Source organism: Alligator sinensis, unplaced genomic scaffold (assembly GCF_000455745.1).
Source record: "Alligator sinensis unplaced genomic scaffold, ASM45574v1 scaffold128_1, whole genome shotgun sequence".
Classification (NCBI taxonomy): domain Eukaryota; kingdom Metazoa; phylum Chordata; order Crocodylia; family Alligatoridae; genus Alligator; species Alligator sinensis.
In genome coordinates this window covers 120,693-130,540 of record NW_005842968.1, presented here as the reverse complement: position 1 = coordinate 130,540, position 9,848 = coordinate 120,693, and the positions used below count along the sequence as shown (strand labels likewise).

General features: G+C 58.1%; 1 protein-coding gene across 2 annotated transcripts in view; it reads left to right on the top strand.

The window, feature by feature from the left end:
• The window catches only part of SLC7A8 (solute carrier family 7 member 8), a 13,176-nt gene extending 3,578 nt beyond the window's left edge, over positions 1-9,598 (top strand). The window contains exons 4-14 of one of the 2 annotated variants that reach the window (XM_014526182.2): positions 939-958; positions 1,208-1,238; positions 2,879-2,889; positions 4,320-4,445; positions 4,819-4,972; positions 5,250-5,373; positions 5,450-5,553; positions 6,367-6,463; positions 6,682-6,831; positions 8,039-8,216; positions 8,307-9,598. In XM_014526182.2, the coding sequence (XP_014381668.1) occupies positions 939-958; positions 1,208-1,238; positions 2,879-2,889; positions 4,320-4,445; positions 4,819-4,972; positions 5,250-5,373; positions 5,450-5,553; positions 6,367-6,463; positions 6,682-6,831; positions 8,039-8,216; positions 8,307-8,437 (1,126 nt within the window). In that variant the 3' untranslated portion in view covers positions 8,438-9,598. Of the gene's footprint in view, positions 1-938; positions 959-1,207; positions 1,239-1,353; positions 2,097-2,878; positions 2,890-4,319; positions 4,446-4,818; positions 4,973-5,249; positions 5,374-5,449; positions 5,554-6,366; positions 6,464-6,681; positions 6,832-8,038; positions 8,217-8,306 lie in introns of those variants that run through there. The other variant, XM_025192783.1, reaches the window with a different exon arrangement.
• Positions 9,599-9,848: the final 250 nt, after the last annotated feature.

Below are 9,848 nucleotides of genomic sequence, written 5' to 3'. Positions count from 1 at the left end.
TATGAGCATGGGAGGGGAAAACTGCTGTTGCTGTGACTGTGTGTGTGAGCAATTCTGTGACTGTGTGATGGGGGTCTCTGAATGTGTGTATGTCTGTGTAAGTGAGAGCAGGGGTGGAGTGTGTGAATGGGGGATGTGTAAATAGAGGGTCTGAATGGGCAGGTGTGATTGATGGGGGGTCTGAATGAACTGTGTGTGTAATTGATCCAGGGTGTTTGAATGGGAGGTGTGTGTGAAATTGTGGGGTCTGAATGGGCAGTGTGTAAGAAGGTCTGAGTGCGGAGGTGTGATTGATGGGGGGTCTGCAAATGTGTGTTTGATTGCAGGTGTTTGTAAATGGGAGATGTGTGTGAAATTGATGTGGGGGTGGGGGTCTGTGAATGGGTGGAGGGAGGGTGTGTGTGATAGAGGGAGTCTGTGAATGGGTGAGGATGGGGTGTGATGGGGACCTCTATGAACGGGTGGGGTGTGTGTGATAGAAGGGGTCTGTGAATGGGGGGTGTGATGGAGGTCTATGAGTGTGGGGGGGTGTAATTGATAGAGGGCATTTGTGAATGGGGGGGGTGATTGAAGGAGGGAGACTGAATAGGTGGGTGTGAGGGTGTGATGTGGGGTCTGAATGGGTGGGGTATGTGTCATAGAGGGCATCTGACTGGGTGCAGGGTTGTGATAGAGGGGGTCTGTGAATGGGTGTGTGATAGAGGAGGTCTGAATCAGGGAGTGTGTACACCACAGGGGGTCTGTGAATGTTGGTGTAGTTGATAGAGGGGGTCTGTGAATGGTGGGGTGTGAGAGGGTTTCTGTGACTGGGTGCGTGTGAGAGACTGTGTGGGAACAGCATGTGTGACGGCCACAAGTGTGTGCACAGGAGGGCCACAGCCGAATGTCCCTGAAGGCTGTACATCTAATGCTAGGTGTCACACTCTGCCTCCCTCCAGTCTCCAACCCCCATACCCCTGCCAAGGGGGAAGACCCAGGGCACAGTTCCTATGAGAGAGGAGTAGGGACTGCAGCTCAGGAGTAAAGGGCACTGGTTGTGTTGGGGGGTAGGGGGCTGTGGGTCAAGAGTGAGGGGCGCTGGTTACGTTGAGGAGGGGTAGGGGGCTGTGGGTCCAAAGTGAGGGGCACTGGCTGGCAGAGGGGGCTGCAGGTTGGAAGTGGGGGGGATAGCAGGAGCTGCAGGTCAGGGGCAGTGGCAGGGCAAGAGGCTGTGAGTCGGGAGTGAGGGCACTGGCAGGGTTGGAGGAGGCAGGGGGCTGTGGGTCAGGCAGGGTTGCAGGTAGGGGGCTATGGATGAGGAGTGCAGGGCACCAGCAGGGATGGGGGAGGGAGGGGAGTAGGGAGCTATATGAGACAGTTGCTAAGGAGGTGGGAACAGGAAAGGAAAGTTGCCACCTTTGGAGAATTGGGGAGCCCATTGCCTGGGCAGGTGGGGGAGGGGAGCGGGCAGCTCCCTACCCGGGGGAGGCGGGGCAGGCAAGTGTGGTGCGAGTGCTCCCGCTGACCTGGCCCTGGAGCTATTTTGGGGGTGGCGGGGGACGGCGTGTTCCACAGCACAGCTGGTGCCCCCCCACCTGGAAAGGGCCTGGGGAATGTCATGGCCAGGCCCTGCCTGGCGCCAGCTGTCCTGATAACTGCCTTGCTTCCTCAGAAAGGCTCTTCCCACAGGAGGGAGGAGGCAGGGCCACCTGGGACCCTTGAGTTCCCCTACAGCCTGGTGGGAACCCTCCCTGGAGCCCCCACCTTGGTATGTGGGGAGTCAGTCACCCCCTCCCCCATCCAGGATCTGGGAGCACAGTTCCCTAGAGAGGACACCCCTATCCAGATCGGGGTGGGCAGTAGTCACTCAGAAGAGACCCCCATCCCTCTCCCATGTCCCAGACTGGGCGATTGTACCCCCTCCCCTGCCTGCTTCCCATTTCTCCGGTGCTGACTCACAGCCTGTTTTGCTCTGGGAGTTGCTGACTCAGCCTGGCTGTGCACCGTCAACAGGACAGGGGGCACTGGAGGACACACAGATGCATGCCTGTATATGTCTTGGGCTGTGGGCCTGCAAGGCAAAGGAGGGGGGTACAGAGGGGATTTCCCCCATGTAGGTGTGTGCATGCCAGAGCATGTGTTAATTGGGGGTTGTCCAGCTGTGTCACTATGTACAGGGATGTTGGGTGTATAACTGGGCATGGGAGTTGCTGTCAGTGTGTCACCGTGATTGAGTTGGGGGCAGTGTGTCACTGTGATTGTGTTGTGTATCAGATGTGACAGCATGGGTGTTGGGAGCTGTGTGTTGCCATGTGTATCACAGTCTGTTAGGGTGCATGCTGTGCATCAGGCTGTAATAACTGGGTGTGTTGCTGGACATGGGTATTGCTGCCAGTGTGTGTTGTGATTGTGCCTGGAGTAGGTTGTTGTGCTGGGTTTGTTATGCATGGCCACACCCAGCCCTTAGCGCACGCAGCATCATGATCTGTTAGTGTGTGTAGTGGGGTGCGATAACTGGGTGTGTTTCTGAGCACTTGTCACAAATGTGGTGCTGTGCATCTGGGTTACTCTGACTGTTTCAGGGATCCATTGCTGTACTATTGTGTATTCTTACTCTGTGTGTGGGTGGGGGGTATGTTATTGTGCTTGTATTGTGTGTGTGGTGCTATTGTGTGTGTTACTTCAGGTATAGCAGTCTTTGGTATGTTGCTGTATTGGGTTTATTTCTTGGGGTGTGTTACCAGCTGTATCATGGTCTGAGTGTGTAGTTGGGTGTGATATCCGTGTGTGTTACTGGGCATATGCCACATGTTGCTGTGTGTTACTGTTTCAGAGGAAGTTTGCTGTATTGTTACTATATGTGGTGAGGACTGTGTTGCTGTGTGTATCATGTTGTGAGCAGCTGTGTGTGTCAGGGTGAGATATCTCTGTATATTAGTATGGACATGTTGCATCCCAGTGTGTTACTGTGTTTGCATTGGGTGTGTGTTGTATTAAGAATTCTTACTCTGCATGTGTGTAAGATATTTTTGGGGTGTGAACTGTGCTTATATTTTGTGTGTAAGGTATTATTTAGCATGACACAATGTGCACTTCAGCTGTAACTGTCTTACGTGCCATTGCATTGGGTGTATGTTCTGGGGGGGTGTTACCATATGTACAGGGGATGCTGTCAGTCTGATACTCCGGGTCTTCCTCTGCATGTGTGGCTGTGTTGGGTGAGTTATGGTGTGCGTTCTGGGGTGTGTGTGTTGCTGGATTGCCTGGGGGTGCTCCTGTCTGCATGTTGCCAACTGTGTCATGTATGGGTGTTGCCACACACTGTTGCTGTGGGTGTGTGTAGCTGGCTTTGCTGTCTACAGGCTGTCCCTACGGCTGTGTTGTTGCATGTAGCAGATTGTACTGCCTGGAACTGTTGCCATGGGTGTATGGCAGTATATAGTGGGCTGCCTGTGTGGGACGTGTGGTGCTATACCCCACAAGTTGCCATGGCTGGAGTGATCTGTGTTGATCCAAGTTGTGCTTCCTGTCCTCACTCCTCCTTGTGTGTTTGTGTGTCTGATGTGTGACCTGTTTGTTGTGGTGTTGAGTTCCTAGAAAGGGGGGAGGTTGTTTGTTCCGTGTCAGGTTCCCAGCTAGGCTGCTTGTGCAATCAGAGCTTGTGAGGGCAACAGACCAGTTGTGGGGGGAGGGGTATAGGGCTGCTAGGGGTGTTGTAGGGGGTGCTGTTTTGGGGAGTTGGTAGGCACCAAGCCAGGGGCAGGATGTTTTGATGCAGTTAGGTCCAGAGCCAACTAGGTCAGGCCTGATCTGCTACCTCCTCCTCCGCTTGTTTTTGTTCCCTTCATTCCTGGGAAGAGAGGGGCTAGAATGGCTGTTGCCTTTCTCCACCCTGCATGTCCTGGGCAAGCGGAGGGACCTCTAGGGGCAGCTGAGTGTTTCCAGCCCCTAGGGGGAGACTGAGACAGGAACCCAGGAGTCCGAGGCATGACCTGCCCCCCCACCACAACTCCAGCCCTGTGGGCAATACCAGGAGATGGAGTGGGACCCAGGAGTCCTGGATGGCACTGCTTAGAGGATTCCTGAGTGCCCCTAGTCCCTGTGCAAGGGAATGCAGCCCAGGGATCTGGGTCTGCACTTCTGGAAGGAATCAAGCACTCTCTGATTCTGGGGGTGGAGTGCAGGACCCAGGAGTCTGGGGACTCATGGCTGGGGAATAACAGGGAGTAATCATGAACATTTCCAAGGGGTGTTGTCCAGGCAACTGCACCACAATAGTGCCCCATTGTGTGAGGCTCCCGTGGTGGTGTGTTCACGCCCTACCCCCTGTGCCCCTGCAGTGCTGCTCACCTGGGTGAACTGTGCCAGTGTGCGCTGGGCCACACGAGTTCAGGACATCTTCACAGCTGGGAAACTCCTGGCCCTAGGGCTCATCATCGTCATGGGCATCGTGCAAATCTGCAGGGGTGAGTGTCCACCCTCCCACAACAGGCCCTGCCCCCTGGGCTAGGCCTTACCCTATCATTACCCTGCCCCCTCAGTTCCACCAGCTCCTTCCAGAGCTGTTCCTGCTTGGGAAGGGGAGGAAGGGCAGGTCTGGCGGGAGGGAGGTAAATAGGGGGTGGGCAGAGATGTGTCAGGGAGCAAATTTCTGGGGAGAGGTGAAGAGGCTGTTGGGGGAAGGGGCAGATCTGAAGGGGGCTGGACTGAGCTGGGGTAGGGTCAGAGGTGGGGGGGTATGGGTGCACTGTGTGGGATGGGGTCAGATTTAAGGGGGGAGTAGATGGGGGGGATTGGGGGCCCTGGTGTGGGGCAGTTCTGACCCACTGCCCTTCCCAGGTGAGTACTTCTGGCTGGAACCGCACAACGCCTTTGAGTTCTTCCAGACGCCTGATGTGGGGTTGGTGGCACTGGCCTTTCTGCAGGGTTCTTTCGCCTATGGAGGCTGGAACTTCCTTAACTATGTCACCGAGGAGCTCGTTGACCCCTACAAGTGAGCAGGATGGGTTCTGGGCATCAAGGAATCCTCCCCCCATCACAGCATCCCCTGCTGGGGACTCTGGCATCTGGGGCAGCCAGTCTTGCCCGTGCTGGGATAACACTGGGTTGTCTGCCCTTGGGCATTTAAGCCTCTGGCTCAGTTTCCTAAGAGACCCAGGTTTCCAGTGAAGGTAGAGAGGGGAACCCAGGTCTGCATCCAAGTTTGATTGGAGGAGAGTGGGGAGGAACCCAGGAGTGTGGTGGGCCCCCCCCCCCCCCCCCCCCCACAGGAACCTGCCCCTGGCCATCTTCATCTCCATCCCGCTGGTGACCTTTGTGTATGTCTTCGCTAATGTGGCCTATGTCACCGCCATGTCGCCTCAGGAGCTGCTGGCCTCCAACGCCGTTGCTGTGGTGAGACCCCGCTCCCAGAGCTGGCCTTGCCCGCAGCATCTGTCCCCACCCTCACCCCACTCTCTCCTCCCCGCAGACCTTTGGGGAGAAGCTGCTGGGCGTCATGGCCTGGATCATGCCCATCTCTGTGGCCCTCTCCACCTTTGGGGGCGTCAATGGGTCCCTCTTCACTTCTTCCCGGTGAGTGCCGTGGTCCCTGCCCCTACCACCAGACCATACCCCCTCCTGCAAAGGCCACTCCTTACCCTAAATCACAGGTGGGCAATTATTTTGGCTGGAGAGCCACTTTAGAAATGCCCCGTGCTGTCACCACCCAGTGGCAATGGTGGCATTAGCTGTGGCAGCTGGAAGAAGCTTCCACTCCTGGAGCTCTTGCAAAGTGGAGTCCAGCTGCTGTGCTGTCCCAGCCCTGCCACTTGCCTGGGGGCTGTGGGACTGGCCACATGCACCACAGCCTAGGCTGCCCCCAGTGCCTGGGTTGGGATGAGGGACCCGCTGCAGGCCAGATTTGGCCTGTGGGCTGTATGTTGCCCACACCTGTCCTCCACCTATCCACCCTGGGATCCTTCTCACCTCCTCCTGCCATATGTCCCACCCCTGCCTTTAGGCCACACCCCCTCTACAAAAGGCCATGCCTTGCCCTGGATGCATTTGTCTGCAGGGTGTCAATGGATACCACTTCCCTGTGAGGCCCTGCCTCTTGCTCCAGAGACCACACCCCCACCATGACTCCACCTGTGTTGTGGGGCATCAGTGGAGCCCTGTTCATCTCCCAAAGAGACCTCATCCCCTTGCCCTACAGATCCCACCTCTGGGAGTGTCACACCCTTAGACATGAGAGGCTCTTCCAAGTCCCTCCCCCTTATTATTATTATTCTATTACTCTTGTGCTATCCTCCTGGTTTGAAGGGCCAGGTTCCCTGTTTACTCTGAACCCTACTGAGGGCAGTAGCATCTGGTCCCTCCCAGTCACAGCCATCTCCTCCTGTGCAGGCTCTTCTTTGCGGGGGCCCGTGAGGGGCACCTGCCCAGCTTGCTGGCCATGATCCATGTGCGGCGCTGCACCCCCATCCCTGCCCTACTCTTCACTGTGAGTCACAGGCATGGGGGAGGGACCTGCTGGCTGGAGGAGCAGCCTCTGGGGAGGTGGGTGGAGCCTGCAGCATTGGGCACTGAAGCTGGGCAGGAGGTTGGGTGGGAGAGAGGGACTGAAGTTTGTTGTTAAGGATAGTGGGCAGGCTCAGAGGAATGGGGTGGGGCCTGGCTTTGCCCCTCCCCATTCATGACCCTACCTCCTCCCTGCTGCAGTGCGTGTCCACACTGCTGATGTTGGTAACGAGTGACATCTACACCCTAATCAACTATGTTGGCTTCATCAACTACCTCTTCTATGGTGTCACAGTAGCTGGGCAGGTCGTACTGCGCTGGAAGGCACCCAACATGCCCCGCCCCATCAAGGTAAAGCCCCGCCCCCACCAGTACTAACACCCCAACCAGCTCCCGACTGCCACCTGCTCCCTGCCCCCACCAGCACCCCCTACGCCACTGCCAGTGCCACCACCACCAGTATCTCCACTTTCATCACCAGTACCCCCCAATGCCTAACCCCCATCAGTACACTCTACACTCCCACTAGTACCTTGCCATCACCAGTACCCCCGCAGTCTAACCAGTAAACCTCCACGCCACTGCCTGTTGCCCCCACCAACAGCACTTACACCCCCACCACCTCCCAGTATACCCCACCAGCACCTATACCACTCCACCAATAGCCTGCACACCGGTACCTCCACTCCCCAGCAACCCCCACTTACACACATCCCTTCAGCTCCATGTGCCCTGCACGATATTCCCACAACACAACGCCCCCTTGGCAGCATCGCTGTGGCTTGCTGCTGGTACCCGTTGTGAGAAGATTTGCCCCACAGTTGCCCCTCCTGTAGCCAGGCTAGTTGTGCCATGTTGGGTGGGGGGCACCCATGAGGACTGCCCCATTGCAGCAGGCTCCCGCACCCCTATCAGTACTTCTCACAGCCCAACCCCCTCCTCCCAGTTTGACTGTGGCCTATGTGCCCCCCTCCAGACCTCTAAAAGCCAGATACCAGTATCCCTTTTATGGCGTCACTACTTGTATCCCACTTGGGGGGGGTGCCCCATAGTCACTGACCCATTCAGGTAGGGCCCTGTACCCTCACCAGTACCCCCACTCCCCAACCCTCTCTTCTCCAGTTCAACTGTGGCCTACACACCTCAACTACACCCCTACAGTCCAGCTACCTCTCCTGCAGCCAGGCTCATGGTGCCATGTTTGGTAGATGGGGGCACCCCATTATAGTGGGCCCCTGTGCCCCCACACACTAACTCCATCCTCTCCAGTTCAGATGTGGCCTACATACCCCAACCACACCCTTACAATCCAGCTACTTCTTCGTGGCCAGGCTTGCGCCACATTGGGTGGGTTAGGGGGCATCCTGTGGCAGTGCCCCATGATAGTGAGACCCCTTACCCCCATGCCCCAAACCCATCCTCCCTAGTACAGCCACAGCTTTCATGCCCCTACAGCCCAACTCCACTATCCTGGCCAAGTGGGTGCCACATTGGGTAGTGGGTGGGGCACCCTGTGGCAGTGTCCCACAGCTTGACTCCACCTTGGCACCCCCACCAGGTGAGCCTGCTGTTCCCGGTGGTGTACCTGCTGTTCTGGGCCTTCCTGCTGGTGTTCAGCCTGTGGTCGGAGCCAGTGGTGTGTGGCATCGGTCTGGCCATCATGCTCACCGGTGTGCCTGTCTACTTCCTGGGTGTCCACTGGCAGCACAAGCCTCCTGCCTTTCACGCCTTCGTGGGTGAGTGCCAGGGGCGGGACTGGGGCTGGAGGCAGGACTGCGGAAGGGTTTTGCTTCCAGCTGATCCTCCCCATTCCCTCCCCCCTGCAGATGCCCTGACACGTGCCAGCCAGAAGCTGTGCCTGGTGGTGTACCCCCAGATGGACGTGGGCAGCGCTGAGAGCCAGGAGCAGCAGGAGCCCATGTGCCATGGTGGGGACCCTGATGCTCCCCAGAACTAAGCACCCCCCTGGACTGCACCCCCAGCTGGGGCTGGAGCAGCTGGATTTACCTTCCTCAGCCAGAGCTCCTGCCCCACAGCCTACTCCCCAGAGCCCTCTGCCCCTGGGAGCCTCCCCGCAATCCTGGCCAACCAGTTCCACAGTGCCCCCACCAGCTACCACTCCTGCCCACACACTTCCCAGTGCTCCCCCTGGGGCTGGAACAGCAGGATCTACCCCCACCCCTAGACAGTGCTTCTGCCCCACAGCCCGCCCCCCAGCACCTGCTGGAGCAGCTGGGTCTACCTCCCAGCCAGCACTCCTGCCCCACAGCCCCTCCCCCCAGGTACCCCTGTTGGAAATCAGGTGTCAAGACTTCCCCCCAGTTCCTGCCTCATGGCCCTCAAGGCACCCAGTCCTGGGGTGACACAGGCCATTGCTCCTGCCTCACAGCTCCCCACCCAGTGCCACCTGCTAGGGCTAGAGCAGCTGGATCTACCCCCACAGCTAGCACTCCTGCCCCACAGCACCCTAGGCGTGGGCTGGTGGGGCTGAGAGCCCCCCTCTGAATCACAATTGCCTTATCCCCAAGGGGGGAAGATCTTTGGAGGCCCCCAGTTATTTGGGCGGGGGGGGGGTCTTCACCCCCTAGCTCTGATGGCCTTGTCTTTTTCATGGTGTTTCTCTGTGTTTGGATGACAATAAATGGAACCGAAGGTACATCTGCAGGCAGCTTCCGTGGGGCAATCCCAGGAGAGTCCTGGGGGAGTGCAAGGGTGGGGAGGAGGAGGGGCAGGACCCCTGGACTGCCCCCTCACCTCACCAGTTGGGGACCTGACATGCCATTATTAGTCCAACCTTGCCCCCTCGTGAGCACCATTGGCCATTGCAGCCTATAGCTTCAGATGCCAGTTGCATCTACGCCCGCCCCACCCCGACCTGAGGCTACGGGTTGGGAGTGAAGGGCACTGGCTGGGCCAGAAGGGGCAGGGCCTGTGCCACAGAAGTGAGGGGCATTGGTGGGGCTAGGGCTGTCAGAGCTGTGAGTCAGGAGTGAGGGGCAGTAGCTGGGCCAGAGGAAGCAGGGGGCTGTGGGTCTGGAGTGAGGGGCACCAGCTTGGCAAGGAGCAGCTGGTCAGGGGTGAGGAGCACTGGTAGGGCAAGGGGAGCAGTTATTTGGTGGGAGGGGCTGATGCTGCATTGTGGGGGGGTTAAGGGCGGGGATCCATTGTGGGGGTGGCGAAGGGCCCCTGGGGGGGTCTTGCTGTGTGGATGGCTAAACCCCCTGCCCCTCCCCACCCAGGGGGCTGCCCCTGGGGCCTATGTGGGGTCAGCCTCCGCCAGCAGGGGGCACCGGGGAGCCCCGCAGAAAGAGGAAGGAAAAAGGGGTTGGGGGGGAGGGAACAAGTGTAGTGGATGGGGCAGACAGGGG